Source organism: Muntiacus reevesi, chromosome 13, assembly GCF_963930625.1.
Source record: "Muntiacus reevesi chromosome 13, mMunRee1.1, whole genome shotgun sequence".
Classification (NCBI taxonomy): Eukaryota; Metazoa; Chordata; class Mammalia; order Artiodactyla; family Cervidae; genus Muntiacus; species Muntiacus reevesi.
The window spans coordinates 10,579,734-10,598,642 of NC_089261.1; the positions used below are offsets into that span (position 1 = coordinate 10,579,734).

At 51.6% G+C, this 18,909-nt stretch overlaps 1 protein-coding gene across 1 annotated transcript; it reads right to left on the reverse strand.

Moving 5' to 3' along the window:
• Positions 1-123: 123 nt before the first annotated feature.
• On the reverse strand, positions 124-17,207 carry ACADS (acyl-CoA dehydrogenase short chain). Its single transcript, XM_065904116.1, has 10 exons — positions 17,051-17,207; positions 15,617-15,780; positions 3,133-3,282; positions 2,806-2,917; positions 2,296-2,447; positions 1,835-2,005; positions 1,608-1,745; positions 1,334-1,429; positions 1,080-1,136; positions 124-903 (listed from the first exon to the last, which is right to left on the reverse strand). The coding sequence occupies exons 1-10, from the start codon at positions 17,094-17,096 to the stop codon at positions 751-753; spliced, it is 1,239 nt and encodes a 412-aa protein (XP_065760188.1). The 5' UTR covers positions 17,097-17,207; the 3' UTR covers positions 124-750.
• Positions 17,208-18,909: the final 1,702 nt, after the last annotated feature.

Sequence of the window (18,909 nt, forward strand, 5' to 3'; positions counted from 1 at the left end):
TCACACACACACTCACACATAGTGGAGGTCTGTAGAGGGCAGACCAAAGGACCATCATTCCCTCCCCAGCAGCACCCAGGCAAGGACACACGGATCAAGGGACAGGTATGGTTTTTTTTTTTTTTTTTGGACTGGTGAATTACGACTGCGCCGGCAACAGGTATGCTTTATTACTCGGTTCCCACACATGACTGTCCCAAAGCACCAAGTCAGACCCCTCACCTGTACTCATTTATACTTCACAAAGCTTATCGGTGCGCAGGAAGGCCTCCATAATGACCCAGCCCCAAGGCGGCGGGGGCCTCAGAGGACACAATTTCTGCGTTGAGATGTGGTCGTTCGGGCCCCCACCCCACTCCTCCAGACTCTGATCTCAGAGGAAACGGCAGAGGCTGGGTCTCCTGCTGAGCGCCAGGACCCACAGGACAGAACCCGGGATCCCCGGGGGGATCATTTCTCTCTTTCCACGGCCCAGCGCCCAGAAAGAAAATAAAGCACTGTCAGCGGTGGAGAGGCAACAAAGTTAAGAAACAGCTGGAGATGGGCGTCCTCAGGCCAGGTCGCAGCCCCGCCTCCGCTTATTCCCAGAAAGCCGGCTCTGGGTGGACAGAGGTTAACAGCGGGCAGCAGGCCCACCCAGGAGGCTGGGCCTGGGGGGTGGGAGGGGTCCTGGCAAGAGGGGCCCCCTTTCCCAAGGTCCTCAGGCCAGCCCGGCTTCCCGGCCCGCACGGTCGGCCCTCCAGAGAGGGCTCAGCTCCGGTAGCTCTTGAGCAGGTGCCCGGCGACCACCAGCCTCTGGATCTCACTGGTGCCTTCATAAATCTCGGTGATGCGGGCGTCGCGGTAGTGCCGCTCGGCCGGCATCTCCGTCACGTAGCCCATGCCGCCCAGGATCTGCATGGCCTGAGGGGGAACGCGGGGCTCAGGAAGAGAAGACTATCCCCCCCACCCTCCCCAACTCGTGGGGAAAAGACAGGGCAGGACCATCCACACAGAAGGACCACGGAGAGGGAAAGGCAGCCGGCACACTCCCGCTTACCCAGCCCTGGGGAGCTCACCCAGGCAGTGGGGACGCTCACCTGGTGGGTGATGGCAGTTGCGGCCTCTGATGCAGCCAGTTTGGCCATTGCCGCCTCCTAACCACAGAGGACGGTGGCGTCAGAAATTCTTAGCACCTGGCCTGTTCAACAGGGCGGGCCTGGGGAAGCCGCCCCTTGGAGCGATAAACCCACAGGCTCAAGGAACTGGGACCCCGCCCGGACGGCTCCCTCAGTGCCTCTGGCGCCACCGAAGCTCTGGGCTGGGCCCGGGGAGACCCCTGCCCCACTGGCACCTTGGTGAAAGGCTTCTTGTTGTCCTTCAGCATGGCAGCGCGCCAGGTCAGCAGCCGGGCACTCTCCAGGGCCAGGGCCATATCCGCCAACTTGAACTGCAACAACCCAGGCCCGCCCCACCCGTCACTGCTTGCCAGCCCTCCCCTCCCCCTGAGGCGCGGGACGGAGGAGGGCGGAGGACAGGGCAGCGGCTGAAGGCCGTCTGGGAGGCAGGGAGGAGAGGCCGAAATCACGTCCCTCTGGCGTCCAGGCAAGGCTGGGCGCCTCTGTTACCTGGATGCCCTGCAGCTTGGTGAGGGGCGCCCCGAAAGCACTGCGGTTCTCGGCGTAGCTCACAGCACAGTCCAGGGCGGCCTGGGCAATGCCCAGGGCTTGGGAGGCGATGCCGATGCGGCCCATGTCCAGGGTTTGCTGTGAGGACCCACCTGTCAGGGGCCGGCCGTTCCCCTGGGCCCCACCCTAGGGCCCCCCCCCACCCCGCCCCTCGCTGCCGGGCTCACCATGGCGATCTTGAAGCCCAGCCCCGGCTCCCCCAGCAGGCTGTCCTTGGGGATGCGACAGTCCTCGAAGATGAGGTTGGCCGTGGACGAGGCCCGGATGCCCAGCTTATCTTCCTTCTTCCCCAGCGTGAGCCCGGGTGTGGGCATGGGGACCAGGAAGGCACTGATGCCCTGGAGGCCGAGACACGCCCCTGACACGCCCCTGGCTTGCGCACCGGCCCGAGGCCACGCCCCTCAGACGAACCACCCGAGACTCCCACTCGGGTCCCCCCCAACCCTTCCACCTCCCTCAGAACCTCGCTGTGACGCCCTCTGCTGGCTCCTCCGGGGACAGCGCCGCCCCGGGGCCGGTAAAGGTGGGCTGGCAAGAGCCCCAGAGCCCAAGAGGCTCCACTGAACCGCAGAGACGCGGCTGGAGAAACTCTGAGCGGCTCGTCGCCCCTCCCTTGCGGGCCCCCCACCTTGTTATGCAAGGATCTGTCGGTGCTGGCGAAGACCACGGCGGCCGAGGCCTCCCAGGCACTGGTGATCCAGGCCTTGGTGCCACTCAGGACCCACGAGTCACCGTCTGCCCGCGCGGTGGTGGCCGCGGCCCCTGCGTCGCTGCCGTTCCCTGCCCCACACGGAGACTCAGAGTTCACCGCCGCCAGCTCACCCGGGACCCAACCTCGCACCTCCCACACCAAGCACCCCCAACCCCCCCAAGCAACCCCCCCATCTTGCCCACCCCCCCAACCAAGCTGGTGAGCCAGACCCAGGTGCAGGGCATCAGGGTCTGGCTCCGGAGAGAAGGGGCTGGAGGGCCACACCAGCTCCCTCAGCTCTCGGGGTGGGGGGATGTGGCACCCAGCTGCCTCCAAGCCAAAGGGACCCCGGGGTCCAAGTGCCTCCTTCCCAGCTCTGTCAAGGTGGATGCCGGGCGGGGTGGGGGTAGGGGTGGGGGTAGGTGACCCCCTGTCCCACAGTGGTACCTGGTTCACTGAGGGCAAAGCAGCCAATTTTGTCACCAGTAGTGAAGGGAGTGACCCACCGCTGCTTCTGCTCCTTGGTGCCGAACTTCAGGATGGGCCCCAAGTAGAGGGACTGGGGGGACAGTGGGGGGTGGTCGTCGCAGGCCCCAGCACCCCCACCCGCCCGCATACCCACCCCCAGGCCTCCTCTCTCCAGAGGCCCCATGCAAAGGACCAGGCCTCGAGGTGGTCAGGGGCAGGAAGCCAAGGGAGGGCTGTGCCCTGGATGCTGGGCCGCCCGGAGCCTCCCCCTCTGCCTGTGTGTCCGCGGCCCGGGCGGAGACTCACATTGTTGACACTCATGATGACTCCCGTGGAGGCGCAGCCCCGGCTGATCTCCTCCATGGCGATGGAGTAGGCCAGGTAATCGAGGCCGGCTCCGCTGAGCTCCTCAGGCACGTCCATGGCCATGAGCCCCAGCTTGCCCATCTTCTTCACCTGGCCCCAGAAAAGGATGTCATGGCAACGGGACGGGGGTGGAGGTGGGGCCAGGGCCCAGCCTCTCCAGCCCCAACCCACCTGCCCCCAGGCTGGTGCCCGCAGAAACTCAGGTCATGCGACCCTAACCACCCACCCTGCAGCCCCCAAGGATCGGTAAGAAGGCCCTGTTGTCTCAGTCAGCCCTGCCTCCATACTCTGCTCTCACTCATCTCTGTGTCTACAGTCACAACCAGTGAGCACACAGGAGGCACAAGAAGGCTTCAGGGGCCTCCGAGGTGAAGGAGCAGGGCAGCACAGTGCCACACAGACCTTCTTTCAGTCCCTCATGCTCACCACACAGCCTGTCCTCCCTACCACAGGGCCTTTGCACATGCTGTTCCTGTCAGTGATGCCCAGTATCAACTGGTTGCTAACTGCTCCCGCCTGTGGGTCTCAGCTCAGGCATCACTTCCGCTGGGTGGCCATCTCGGACCTCACTGAGTCAAATCCTTTAATCACACACTCCCGCAGCACTTGTAACTTCACACCTCTTCATGTGCTTGTTCTGACTACGGTCTCTCTGCCTGACCACAAGGGCAGAGACAGCGCAGTTTTGGCCACTGCTTATTCCAGTGCCAGTGAAAGATTCGATAAAGGGGAAGAGCTTGGAATGTTTGACTTGGAATCCAGGAGTGGCTGGGGTTAATTATCAAGTGCCTTTTACATGCTCAGCGCTGGAAAGTGCTTCATGTGTATTCTCGGTCGAGTCTCTCCGAAGCTCAAAGCTTTGCTGAGTCAGCCTCACGTCACAGGTGAGGAAGCTGGAGCTCTGGGAGGTGGAGCACTCTGCACAGGATGGGCCTCGTCAATGGTGGGGCTGAGACTGAAACCCAGCACTGACTCCAGGACCACAACCAGCTCAGTCTGCACAAGGTGAGTGATCCGTGACCAGCATTAAAAAAAAAAGTTTTATTGAACGCTAGTTGATCTACAATGTTGTGTGAATTTCTGCGGTATAGCAAAGTTCCTGTTCCACATATTCTTTTTCAAATTGTTTTCCATATGGTTTACCACAGGATACTGAATATAGGCCCATGTGCTGTACGGTAGGGCCTGGGTGTTCATCCATCCTATATACAATAGTCTGCAGCTGCTCATCCCAAACTCCCAATTCATCCCTCCCTCACCCCCCTTCTCCTTGGCAACTACATGTCTGCTCTCCCTGTCTGTGAGACTCTGTTCCATATTACTAGACAGGTTCAATTTGTGCTGTATTTTAGATAACACATGTAAGTGATGTCATAGGGTATTTGTCTTTTTCTTTGACTGACTTCACTTAGTATGATAACCTCTAGATCCACCACGGTGCTGCAAATGACATTATTTCATTCCTGTTTGTGGCCGAGTAATATTCTATTGTATATACGTATCACGTGTTCTTTATCCATGCATCTATCCATGGACAGGTTCTTTCCATGTCTTGGCTATCATGGACAGTGCTGCTATGAACACAGGGGCCCATGTATCTTTTCAAATTATAGCTTTGTCTGGATATATGCCCAGTACTGGGACTGCTGGACCACATGGCAACTCTATTTTCAGTTTTCTGAGGAGCCTCCCTACTGTTATCCACTGCACCAATTTACATTCCCACCAACAGCATAGGAGGGTTCCCTTTTCTCCACACCCTCTCTTCGGAGACTTTTTAATGATGGTCATTCTGACTGGTGTGTGGTGGTACCTCTTTGCAGTTTCCATTTGCATTTCTCTAAGAATTAAAATGGCATTTCTTATCATTAAGTGACTGAGAAGTTCTTGACTCGACAGCAATGTCCGGGAAGAGGGGCATCAGTGAATTTGCTGAACTTTCACAATGATTTGTGTCCCTCTATGAAAGTGGGAAAAGGAAAGATATTCCCATTTGAATGCAGAGTTCCAAAGAACAGCCAGGAGAGAAAGCCTTCCTCAGTGATCAATGCAAAGAAACAGAGGAAGACAACAGACTGGGAAAGACTAGAGATCTCTTCAAGAAAATTAGAGATACCAAGGGAACATTTCATGCAAAAATGGGCTCAATAAAGGACAGAAATGGTATGGACCTAACAGAAGCAGAAGATATTAAGAAGAGATGGCAAGAATACACAGAAGAACTGTACAAAAAAGATCTTCACAACCCAGATAATCACAATGGTGTGATCACGCACCTAGAGCCAGGCATCCTGGAATGCGAAGTGAAGGCCTTAAGAAGCATCACTATGAACAAAACTAGTGGATGTGATGGAATTCCAGTTGAGCTATTTCAAAATCCTGAAAGATGATGCTCTGAAAGTGCTGTATTCAATATGCCAGCAAATTTGGAAACCTCAGCAGTGGCCACAGGACTGGAAAAGGTCAGTTTTCATTCCAGTTCCTAAGAAAGGCAATCCCAAAGAATGCTCAAGCTACCGCACAATTGCACTCATCTCACACGCTAGTTAAGTAATGCTCAAAATTCTCCAAGACAGGCTTCAGCAATACGTGAACTGAGAACTTTCAGATGTTCAAACTGGTTTTAGAAAAGGCCGAGGAACCAGAGATCAAATTGCCAATATCTGCTGGATCATCGAAAAAACAAGAGAGTTCCAGAAAAACATCTGTTTCTGCTTTATTGACTACGCCAAAGCCTTCGAGTGTGTGGATTACAATAAATTGTGGAAAATTCTGAAAGAGATGGGAATACCAGACCACCTGACCTGCCTCTTGAGAAACCTGTATGCAGGACAGGAAGCAACAGTTAGAACTGACATGGAACAACAGACTGGTTCCAAATAGGAAAAGGAGTACATCAAGGCTGTATATTGTCACCCTGCTTATTTAACTTATATGCAGAGTACATCATGAGAAACGCTGGGCTGGAAGAAGCACAAGCTGGGATCAAGATTGCCGGGAGAAATATCAATAACCTCAGATATGCAGATGACACCACCCTTATGGCAGAAAGTGAAGAGGAACTAAAAAGCCTCTTGATGAAAGTAACAGAGGAGAGTAAAAAAGTTGGCTTAAAGCTTAACATTCAGAAAACTAAGATCATGGCATCTGGTCCCATCACCTCATGGGAAATAGATGGGGAGACAGTGGAAACAGTGTCAGACTTTATTTTTGGGGGCTCCAAAATCACTGCAGAAGGTGACTGCAGTCATGAAATTAAAAGATGCTTACTCCTTGGAAGGAAAGTTATGACCAACTTAGATAGCATATTAAAAAGCAGAGACATTACTTTGCCTACAAAGGTCCGTCTGGTCAAGGCTATGGTTTTTCCAGTGGTCATGTATGGATGTGAGAGTTGGACTGTGAAGAAAGCTGAGCGCTGAAAAATTTATGCTTTTGAACTATGGTGTTGGAGAAGTCTCTTGAGAGTCCCTTGGACTGCAAGGAGATCCAACCAGTCTATCCTAAAGGAGATCAGTCCTGGGTGTTCATGGGAAGGACTGATGCTAAAGCTGAAACTCCAATACTTTGGCCACCTCATGCGAAGAGTTGACTCGTTGGAAAAGACCCTGATGCTGGGAAGGATTGGGGGCAGGAGGAGAAGGGGACGACAGAGAATGAGATGGCTGAATGGCATCACCAACTCGATGGGCATGAGTTTGAGTAAACTCCGGAAGTTGGTGATGGACAGGGAGGCCTCGCGTGCTGCGAATCATGGGGTCGCAAAGAGTCGGACACGACTGAGCGACTGAACTGACTGATGAAACTGGGTGTTTGATTCCACCTTGAGTTGTTCCCATGTGAGACAATTTGCAAGACTCTAGGCTCGGGGTGGGCCTGACACACCTCAGGGTCTCCCCTGTAACACAGGGAGGAGGTGGCCCGTGCCGGAGAGGCAGAATGACAGCCTCACAGAGACGAGCGCGCCCTAACCCCCAGGTTCAAAGAGACTGCCAGGAGAGTAAGCAAAGGACCTGAGGTCAGGAGGGGCTTCCCTGGATTGTCCAGGGAGGCCAGTGTACTCACAGGGTCCTTGTAAGGGAAAGAGGAGAAACTGGACAAGGCCAGGCAGTGATTCTCCCTGAGGCCCGCCCGAAGGCCTGCCCACACCTTGATCAGACCCAGAGAGAGCAGCTTTGGATTTCCGCCCCCCAGGAACGGTCAGGTACTAAGTGGGCCCTGCCTGCTCTAGCCACTGATTCTGGGGCCAGGAGCTGCAGCAGCAACAGGAAGCTCGGACACAGTGACGAATAGGATTCAGAGCCACAGCGACGTGGCATTTCGAGTCACTAAAAAAAAAAAAAAATGTGGTCACTGCACACCTGGGGACAACAGAGGGTGACACCGCTCAGGAAAGCTGGCGGGAATCGAGGAGTGGGTGAGGGTGGGAGGGTCCGAGAGCCAGTTTCTAGGCGCGCTGATAAGAAGGCAGGGGTCCCCGAGGAGGAAAGAGGGGTCTGGAGCTCTCAAAGAGGATAGGGGTCTGGAGCTCTCGAGGAGGAGAGAAGGACAAGTTTTTTCCCCCCTACATTCCTTAGTCTTAGTCACGTAAGACGTTTTTATCTTTAAGCCCAGAGCTGATAAAACTCAGCTTAAACTCTGTACCAAGGATTTTATATATAAAACAACAATGTACCCCGCTTGAGGACATGTTTCTCTTGTCCACGATCCTGTTCTCTTGGACATGATGTTTCTCAGTCGTGTCCGACTCTTTGCAACCCCATGGACTCTATAGTCTATGGAATTCTCCAGGCCAGAATGCTGGAGTGGGTAGGCTTTTCCTTCTCTAGGGGATCTTCCCAACCCAGGGATCAAACCCAGCAGACTCTTTACCAGCTGAGCCACCAGGGAAACCCAAGAATACTGGAGTGGGTAGCCTATCTCTTCTCCAGAGACCTTCCCAACCCAGGAATCAAAACGGGGTCTCTGGCAATGCAGGTGGATTCTTTACCAACAGAGCTATGAGGGAAGCCCAAGGATTACATATATAACAACAAGGATTACATATATAACTTATATATGTATACATACATACATACATATATATATACACACACACACATATAACATATGTATCCTGCTTGAGGACATGTTTCTCTTTCTTGAGAACCTTCTGACTAATCCTGTTATCTTAAAATGTATATTATGGGAGGGGGGTCTAGTAAAATCTTTCTATTGTTAGTTCTAATTCTGTCATCTTAAAATGTAAATTGTGGGAGTGGGTCTAGTAAGATCTTTACAACCTTGAGACATTCTTTTGATTTACTGTAATAACCAATTTAAAAAGTATATAGCTCCCTTGCCAAGACTAGCACTCTCCGCCCCCTTCTGATGTCTGTGTCAGAAGCTTCCTCTGTCCCTTCTCACTGTAATAAAACTTCTGCCACACAACAGTCCTGAGTAGTCGAGCCTGGTCTCTGGGCCCGAAGCTGAATCATCTTCTTGGGAGATCACTGAACCTGACATACTTCACTGTAAGCTGTCAGATCAAAGAGTGGGTGAGGTGGGAAGCAGAGAGCAGTTGAGCCACTGTCTGTCTCTAAGCACGACCTGGGGACTCAGAGCCCAATGCCAGCCCTGGGGTGGCCTCAGAACAGAGCCCCTTTCGAACCCACATGGGGGCCTCCGGCAAACCTATTCCAGAGTGAGGGGGTGGTTTACTGGGGAGGCCTGTGCTGGCTCACCAGCTAGGGCTGCATTCTACCAGGAGCCAAAAATACACAGGGTCCCCAAGATTCATGCTCAAGCCCAGACAGGAACCCCACTGGAGGGCTTTCCGTGGCCAAACAGCAAAAGAAACTGAAGTAGGAAAAAAAAAAAAGCCCCATTTGTCTCACCCTACGTGCACCATCCAGCTTCTCTAGGCATTAAGACACACACCCTCCTCTTCAGCCTCTCTCTATCTCTGGTCCACAACTGTGGGATAACTGACACACCAGCCCATCACACCAAGACGACTCCATTTTACGCCAGGAGACAGAAGGGGAACGGAAATTCCCAGGTGGAGTACAGGCGGGACAAGGACCACCCCGTTTTCCTGTAACGGGGGGCCCTTGCGCAGATGGTGGCGCTCCCAGGACACCCGGAGTCGGAGGAGAAAGCCGGGCCCCTGGCTCTCGGCCCCTCGCCCTGCCCTTGGTGCTCTCAGAACAGAAAGCTGCCGGAGCCCACAGCGACTGCACCCGAGGGGCGGCCTCACCAGCATGCTGTTCCCCCAACCTTCCTCATTCTCAAGTGTATCTGGAGATTTCTGGCAATACGCCACGGCCAGCTGCAGGAACGTTCTAGGGGAAATGTGGAGACAGGAAGGCAGTGGAGAGAAGAGACGGTGTGATCAAGAAGAAAAAGAAAGCAAAGACAAAAGAAAAAGCAGCGCACACACACAGACTGTGTGTCCAGCTGCAGAAATCATTTCTGATCCCGCATGTTTGATGGTAACTGGCTAACGGCAGCCAGCCTCCCTAATGTTTTAGCCAATATTTTTGCCAATTTTGAGCAATCTCGAGAACCCCTCAGAGACGCTACCCACGGGGGTCACTCCATGCCCGCGTCTGTGAACCAGGAGTGTGGACCTGCAACCCTGACCGGGCCATGCCGAGGGGTCTCCAAACCCGCTAGCGAGGGACTTCCCTGGCGGTCTAGTGGTTAAGACTCCCCGTTTTCAACGCAGGGGTTGCGGATTCAATTCCTGGTTGGGGAATTAAGGGTTCCCACGCACTGCGTACATTCTCAGTCACTAAGTTGTATCCAACTCTTTTGCGACCCCATGGACTGTAGCCCACCAGGCTCCTCTGTGCATGGGATTTTCCTGGCAAGAAGACTGGAGTGGGTTGCCATTTCCTCCCCCAGGGGACCTTCCCGACCCAGGGATCAAACCCGCGTCTCCTGCATTGCAGGTGGATTCTTTACTATCTGAGCCCCGGGGAAGGCCCCACTTGCATGGCCAAAAGTAAATAAATAAATAAATATTTTAAATGCATGAAGTTTATTTAAAAAAAAAAACAAAACTCCCAAGAGAACATGTGAGGAAGTGAAAGACCCCTTTCCTAGCAGAGCGAGCCTTCAGCACCTGCCACCTTCATATGTGGGACCTGTTTTAGAGGATGCTTTGTACAAAAAGCGGTGCTTTTAAGTCACTTCTAAAGCTCACATTTCTAAAAAATCAAATTTGTCCTGAGTCTGCCGATGCCCATGAGAGTCCAAACTCACTCCCTTTAGAGAATCACGTCTCCTCACTTGTTGAAGATTTGTTGCTTTACTCACGGGAAAGGGCCACGGGAGCCACCTCCCCAGTTTCTACTCTGTGCCGGTGGGTGCCGAGTGCTGGGACAGTAAGAACATTCAGGATGACTTGACCAGAAAGTTCAAGTCCACTCAGCAAACGTCTGCTGAATGCCAAGCACTTACTTGGCAAGGAGGTGTTTGGCTGGGCCAGGAGTTAGGGGTTTGAACAAGCCTGGCCTTCAGGAAGGCAACCTTAGAAAATAACTGGGACATAGGACACACACAACAGCATGATAAGCACACCCAGAGAACCAGGGATTATGAACACAGAGTGACGAACTCTTGGTGGGAGAGGTGAAAGGTGATGCTATTCAGGGGACACCGCCCAGGTGGCGTTAACAAGAATCTGTGCATATGAATAAGAGGGAAAATGGAGTATGGCTCGAGAGGCTTCTATGTACGTGGTAAACTATCATCTGACATTAGGGCAAGAGGAGAAAAAGCAGATTTTGCACCCAATATATTAAACTTACTCAATCAACATTCACTGAGTGAAGGAAGAGAAACTGGGTTCAGTTTTCGAGATATAAACACGCACATTCCGGGACTTCCCTGGCGGCTGCAGTGGTTAGGACGTGGTGCTTCCACTGCAGGAGACTTGGGTTCGATCCCTAATTGGGGAACTAAGATCCTCCAAGCCACACAGTGCAGCCAAAAATACATAAACAGATAAAAATGCCCATATACATTCCCAGGTTCCAGAGTCTAAAGCTGGTTTGGAAACACCATTCTATTTCTAATTTCCCTTTATTATATAATAGCATTATATATTCATAATTGTTCCTTTTTTCCCCCCCAGGAGTTGTAGGAGGTAGGTTTGGACACAGAAAGACCAAAGTTCAACTTGGATTACAAAACCAGTCAAGTAAGCAGAAGCTGGCACCAGCCTTCCGCCTCCTTCACGGCCAGTCCACCTCTCAACTCTTCTCCCCTTGACTCTTCCTCAGGAAACCCACTTTTCCTGGGAGAAAAGTCTTCAGGAAACAAAATATTAGAAAACACTCACTTAGCATCTCCTGCAGGTTGGAGGGAGCACAGAATCTACATCTGGCTCCTCTGATCCCAGCCCTGTGGCTCGATTGACCGAGAAATGTAATTCCTGGCTTCCATTTCCTCATCCAAAAACTGATATCAATGACAAAACTGCCTGAGTGTCTTGTTGACGATTTAAGGGTAAGTACATGAAAATTACCAACTTAATAGACAGAATTTGAGCAAACTCCAAGAGGCAGTGGAGGACATAGGAGCCTGGCGGGCTACAGTCCATGTGGTCGCAAAGCGTCAGACATGACCGAACGACTGGGCGGCAACCTGGAATGTGGTAACCCCCAAATGAGAGTTACTCCTGTTATTATTACTATCGTCATTGTAAAACACGAGTGGTATTATTTTTAATTTTGCAGCCTGTCCCCTGTGTCTACAGTTTTGATCCTTCTGCTTGTTTAAGTCCTGAATTTCCTTCTGTAACTATAGCTGAGCACCACCCACAGTAACAGACAGTGAGAAGAGCAATAGTCAATACGCTTTGATCCTCAGCGAAGGGACACCTTGGGCAACCACTGCATCCCATCAGTGACCAAAATGAGAGAGTCCAATTCATGCGAGGCAGTGGCAAGATCAGAGATCAGAAGATTTAGCGCTATTTCTCCCCAAGCCCTACAACCTCAGGCAATTTCTACAACTGTTCCTTTATCCTCTGTTGTTCAGTCGCTAAGCCTGTAGCACGCCAGGCTTCCCGGTCCTTCATCATCTCCCAGAGCTTGCTCAAACTCATGTCCATTCAGTAAGTGATGCTATCCAAACATATCCTCTGTTGTCCCCTTCTCATCCTGCCTTCAATCTTTCCCAGCATCAGGGTCTTTTCCAATGAGTCAGCTCTTTGCATCAGGTGGCCAAAGTACTGGAGTTTCAGCATCATTGAATATTCAGGGTTGATTTTCTTTAGGATTGAGTGGTTTGATCTTTTTGCAGCCCAAGGCACTCTCAAGAGTCTTCTCCAGCACCACACTTCAAAAGCATCAATTCTTTGGCAATCAGCCTTCTTTATGGTCTAACCCTCACATCTATACACGACTACTAGAAAAACCATAGCTTATATAAGGACTATATAGACCTTTGTAGGCAAAGTGATGTCTCTGCTTTTTAATACACTGTCTAGGTTTATCATAGCTTTTCTTCCAAGGAGCAAGCGTCTTTTAATTTCATGGCTGCAGTCACCATCCACAGTGATTTTGGAGCCCAGGAAAAGAAAGTTTGTCACTGTTTCCATTATTTCCCCATCTGTTTGCCATGACATGATGGGACTGGATTTCATGATCTTAGTTTTCTGAATGTTGAGTTTTAAGCCAACTTTTTCACTCTCCACTTTCACCTTCATCAAGTGGCTCTTTAGTTCCTCTTCGCTTTCTGCCATAAGTGTGGTGTTATCTGCATATCTGAGATTATTGATATTTCTCCTGGCAATCTTGACCCCAGCTTGTGCTTCTTCCAGCCCGGTATTTTACATGATGTACTCTGCATATAAGTTGAATAAACAGGGTGACAATATACAGCCTTGATGTACTCCTTTCACAATTCTGAACCAGTCTGCTGTTCCATGTCCAGTTCTAACTGTTGCTTCTTAACCTCTGTACAGATTTCTCAGGAGGCAGGTCAGGTGGTCTGGTATTCCCATCTCTTGAAGAATTTTCCACAGTTTGTTGTGATCCACATAGTCAAAGGCTTTAGCATGGTCAATGAAGCAGATGTTTTTCTGGAACTCTCGTGCTTTTTCGATGATCCAGTGGATGTTGGCAATTTGATCTCTGGTTCCTGTGCTTTTTCTAAACCCAGCTTGCACATTTGGAAGTTCTCGGTTCATGTACTGTTGAAGCCTAGCTTGAAGGGTTTTGAGCATTATCTTGCTCGCAAGTGAAATGAGTGCAATTGTGTGGTAGTTTGAACATTCTTTGGCATTGCCCCTCTTTGGGATTGGAATGAAAACTGACCTTTTCCAGTCCTGTGGCCACTGCTGAGTTTTGCAAATTTGCTGGCATATCGAATGTAGCACTTTCACAGCATCATCTTTTAGGATCTGAAATAGCTCAGCTAGAATTCTGTCACCTCCACTAGCTTTGTTGGTAGTAATGCTTCCTAAGGCCCATTTGACCTGGCACTCCAGGACTTCTGGTTCTAGGTGAGTGACCATACCATAGCGGTTATCCAGGTCATTAAGGCCTTTTTTGCACAGTTCTTTCCTCTAGGCCAAGGAAATAATGGCAGGACTCCTGATAACCTAGTAAGATTACAGATATGAAGACAGCTATCCAAGATAAAATGAAATAACAAATGGTATCACTACTCTAAGCTAGCTAATGCATTCACCAAGTCTGGCTTGGACAGCTGCTGTATGCTAGAATGTGCCAGAAGGGAAGGAGACTGATGCCTTTGGTCTCTTCCTTCCACATCCTTTTCTACCACTATTTAGTGGCAGGGTTAATTTGCAAATTCCCCAGCCCTATAAAGTAAGTAAGAGATTATAAAGCCAAAGAACTGGTTAAGAGCAGGTTGGTAGAAAGCCTGCCGCTACTGCCAGCTTTCTTGTGCAAAGCAAGTCTTATGTCTATTAACATAATAAGTAATTTGAAGGGATATAGAAAAAAAAAATCAAGTGGTCTGTCATTAGGCAGGAAAAGCTGCAATATATGGCCACGTTATAGGGCAGCCCTATGTCATAGTCACAACGGCCCTGGGGCAGCACCAGGGTGTGTGGCTATGGAGGATGATATTTCCAACCAGAAGAGGGCTTCCCAGCTGGGCTTCGGGGACACCCTGTGGCTAGTGGGTGGAGCAGGGTTTTGGAGCCTACTACACCTGGAGCATGAATTCCAGCCCCCCAGACCGGTACGCCTTGGAAAGTCACATCCCCTCTCGGTGCTTCAAGTTTATCAACTGTGATAAAAATAATAATAGTATTAATAGCTTCTGTTTTTCAAATGCACCACGAACTTGACATACATGATCGCCTACAATCCTCACAACCATTCCAGGAAGCCAAATGGAGATTAGCCCTGCAGCTGGGGATGCCTTTAGGACTCAATGCGATGATGACGACTTCAAGGCTTACCTCATAAAAGTCGCCCAACTCATGTTGGTGCTCAGAATGCCACCCACCTACCCTACTTTGAGCTCTTTAGATGTTATATCAACAGTCAAGGCACAGTGCCCGGTACACTGTGAACACACAACATGCACTAAGATGAGAAAGCAGTCCCAAGGCTGAAGAAGCATGGTGACTACAACTTTTGAATTCCCCAGATGGGCAAACAGGGCGCGAAGGCCTGACAGAATCAATTTATCATGAGTTATCTCAACAAATGTCTACTAAGTGTTTATAACCATGTAGCAGACAACTTGTTAAATCCGGTGGGAGGGCAGAGCAGAAGCACTTGTCCTCACGGGAATGATACAGTGACACAGGGAGGATGGCACCGACTGGGATCTCAGCGGCTGGAGAAGACGGACGGGCTGGAACCTTAGCTCTGTAACTCATTAGCTCCATGACCTTGGGCGCATCATTTACTCCCCTCATCAATCTGAGTTTCATCAACTACACAACAGGATACAAAACAATGGCACCTTCACCTCACTGGACGTTTTAAGAGATAGATAAGCTAGGCACTTCCCTAGTGGTCCAGAGGTTAAGACTCCAAGACGCCACTGAAGGGGGTATGAGTTCGATCCCTGCTCAGGGAACTAAGATCCTGGGTCACACATGGTGCAACCGAAAAAAGAAAAGAAACAGGTGTGCTAACCCATCAGCACTTAGGAGAGTGCCACGCACATGTAAGCATAAGTGTTAACTATTATTAGCAACACAATGCCTGGTATACAGTAGGCATAGCATTCATCCACCATGATTACTGTTATTCCAGAAGTTATTATCCTGGCTACAGGCCTCATGCTGGAGAGCAGAAGCCTCCAGGGCATTTTCTGGCTCCCAGGATCACTTGCTCTGAGGGTTCCCTGACTGCAGTGTCACTGCCTCTGGCTGTCACCATCACCAGTTATCCTGGAGCAGAAGGCAGAGTCCATCACTGGGTGCTGAGGGCGGAATTCTCACCTGAGCTGCTGGGAAGCGATGCTCCTTGTCTACCTGGGCTGCGATGGGAAAGAGCTCCTTCTCGGCAAAGTCGCGGCACGTCTGCCGCAGCATCTGGTGAGTCTCGGGCAGTTCAACAGACTGGTAGACGGTATGTAGGCAACGCCAGCCCCAAGGCCAGGGGGCTGCCAGAAAGAAGAGGAGTCAGTGGAAAGGGAATGCAAGAGGTCTCATGTAATTATAATAACAGTGATCCACTTACTGGGTGGGCTTCCCTGGTGGCTCAAATGGTAAAGAAACTGCCTGCAATGCGAGAGACCCAGGTTCGATCCCTGGGTCGGGAAGATCCTCTGGAAAAGGGAATGACTATCCACTCCAGTATTCTTGCCTGGAGAATTCCATGGACAAAGGAGCCTGGCGGGCTACAGTCCATGGGGTCACAGAGTTGGACACGACTGAGTGATGAACACTTTCATTTTCACTTTTTCACTTACTGGCTGGTTCTCCACCACAGATGACTCGGGTCCCCCAGGGGACATCTGGCAAAGTCCAGAGACATTTTTGGTTGTCTCAACTGGTGCGTGGTAGGGAGTGGGTAGAAGCCAGGCATACTGCTAAACATTGTACAGGACGGAACCCACGACAAAGAACTAGGGGCCCAAAATGTCACTAACACTGCTATTGAGAATAGAATGGAATGTTCACCATGCCTGCTGAATACTTTGTACAACAGTCCTACTCAGTGGCCAGTATAACACCAGTAACAGTAGGAGCACAACTCTGTGACCTCAGGCAAGGATCTTCACTTCACTGGTTTCTCTAAATGTGGAGGACAGCAGTACTCTGCTCCTGGGCTAGAACCATGAAAACTAACTGTAGCACTTAGCACTTAACCCTGCTCAGAGTAGCAACAGCTCTCAAAGAGGGTCCCGTTTGTTATTATTCAGGGTGAGTGGGTCTCGACCAGGCAAAGGAAGCCCTGGCCACAGGGGTCACTGCTGCTACAGGGTAGTGAAATTAGAAGATGGGAAAGAGGCTACCAGTGAGCTCCTGTAATCTGCCAGGCACCTGTGTTTTAATCCTTGTAACAACTCTAGGAGAACAGCAGTATTATTACGGTGGTCGTTTCACACAAGGGCCCAAGGTCACATATGCACAGTCTGGGTTCAACCCCAGACCTGGCACCCTAGGAATGGCGCACCCTGAACCTCCTCCGCAGGTGCAATAAGTGGGTTGGTGGGGGGTGTGGGTGCAGCGTGAGAAGCGGGCTGGGATTGGGGGTCGGAGCAGGGGCCGAGGCCACGCAGGCGCGAGAAGCAGGCTAACTGGGGCAAAGGCCTCGCGATCAGGAGAGGCACCGCCCGGCCGCCCGCCCTGCAGCGGGGGTGAACCCGCTGCCCGGACCCACGCCCGCCCCTCCCGCCGCCCCACTGTGCGGGGTCGGAACGCACTCACCTCCGCGGACAAGGCCACAGGCCCGGACGAGCAGCGTGGCAGCCATGGAGGACAGACACGGCGGGCTGGTGACGGTACTGGGCTTCTTCCCGGCGACCTCCGGGTCGTAGCACGGTTCCGGCCGCGCGGGGAGGGACCTGCGCCCGCCAGGAGCCCCGCCCCTCGGGCCTCGGGGCGGGACCGGCGCGCCCTCGAGCTCCGGGGGCGGGGCCGGCCGCGGGTGCTCCTGAGCCCCGCCTCAGCCCACCAGCCCCACCGCGGAGGTAATCCAGCTCTTTAGGGAAAGACTCCGAAGCTGGTTCTGTTGTTGTTCAGCCCGCTAAGTCGCTAAGTCGTATCCAACTCTTTGCGACCCCATGAACTGAAGCCCGCCAGGCTTCCTTGTCCTTCACCATCTCCCGGAGTTTGCTCAAATTCGTGTCCATTGAGTCGGTGGTGCGATCCAACCATCTCATCCTCTGTCGTCCCCTTCTCTTCCTGCCTTCAATCGCCTTCAGTCTTTCCGGGCATCAGGGTCTTGTCCAATGAGTCGGCTCTTCGCATCAAGTGGCCAAAGTATTGGAGCTTCAGCTTCAGTCCTTCCCGATGAATATTCAGGGTTGATTTCCTGGTTTTAGGCTGACCTTAAAACTCTTTAGGGGGCGAGCCTAGCTCTCTCCTAAAATCCAGTTCCATAATCTAAAAAAACTCCACTTAGCCTTCCCGCGCCCCAAACTCACCGCGCCCCCGCTGAAGCCTCACAGTGCAGATTTTCTCCAGGATCTCTAGCTGCTTGCTGCCTCAGGGCCTTTGCAGTCACCATTCCCTCCTCTGGAAGACTCCTTCCCATCAACACCTCCCTGAGGAGGCCGGTGCTTCCCCTGGCAAATTCTCCATCCCATTGTTTTATTTCTGGCAGGTAGCATCTGAAATCTTACCAAGTCCCCTACTAGCCTGTGAGTGCCCAGCGCAAGGATCTTACGCTGCTGCTCATTCTCTTGGCATAAGGAGTTGGGGTGCTAGGAGGCTGTGAAGGTGGGGCAGCACTGATGCTTCCCTCTCCCCCTGTGGTCCCGAGTCTCTCTCCCAATTGTGGAGCAGAGGACCCCACCTACCCCTCCAACGGGAGCCTTGAACTCTGTGCCCTAATGCCCTGCATTTTGTCGTTTGTCAGGACCCCTTCGCCCTGCCCCCCAAAATTACAGCGATTTCTCTTGCCTGACAAGCATCTTCCATGGGCCCAGGTGTGAGTCAGACTTCCACAGGTTCTAGGCACCACCCACATGCACCCAGGAACCCAGTCCCTCCAGCTGCCTTTCTTCCCCCATTAACTCAGCCAGCTGACTGTCTCAGGCTGAAACCAGAACTTGCTCTGCTTTCTGAAGATCTATTAAAAGATGTGGCGGTCTTTCAAATGTTTTGTTCCTTAAGTCACTAAGTCATGTCCAATTCTTTGCAACCCCAAGGACTGTAGCCCATGAGGCTCCTCTGTCCTCCACTATCTCCCTTAGTTTGCTCAAATTCATGTCCACTGAGTTGGTGCTTCTATATTACCTTGCATTTAAAAGAAATGCATTCAAAAGAAAGCCTCTAAACCTACAGTACATTTACTGTCATTGGCAAATGCTCCTCTGAGGCTTCCTCACCTTTTACCTCCACACCTGGGCACCAGCCCTGGGTAGAAGAAAAGGGGGAAGAGAAGGGGAAAATAAATGAGTGTTTGAAGGCAGAGGCCAGCAGACCTTCAGGTGCCGCTAACTGTCTAAACGAGAGTTGTTTTTAACTTACATTGTTTGTGACCTTAAACATGGATGTAAGTTTTATATTAAAAGTATGCATGTTTTCCAAAAAAGATAGGACTCAGAAGATGGTTGCAAGAG

What these genes read in the sequence shown, in the direction of transcription:
- ACADS (XM_065904116.1), bottom strand. Translation starts at nt 17,096, where the DNA reads ATGGCTGCCACGCTGCTCGTCCGGGCCTGTGGCCTTGTCCGCGGAG. An exon ending in ACAAGAAGCCTTTCACCAAG is followed by an intron (nt 1,137 to 1,333) that starts GTGCCAGTGGGG and finishes CTCTGTGGTTAG; the next exon opens with GAGGCGGCAATGGCCAAACT. An exon ending in CAACTGCCATCACCCACCAG is followed by an intron (nt 904 to 1,079) that starts GTGAGCGTCCCC and finishes GTTCCCCCTCAG; the next exon opens with GCCATGCAGATCCTGGGCGG.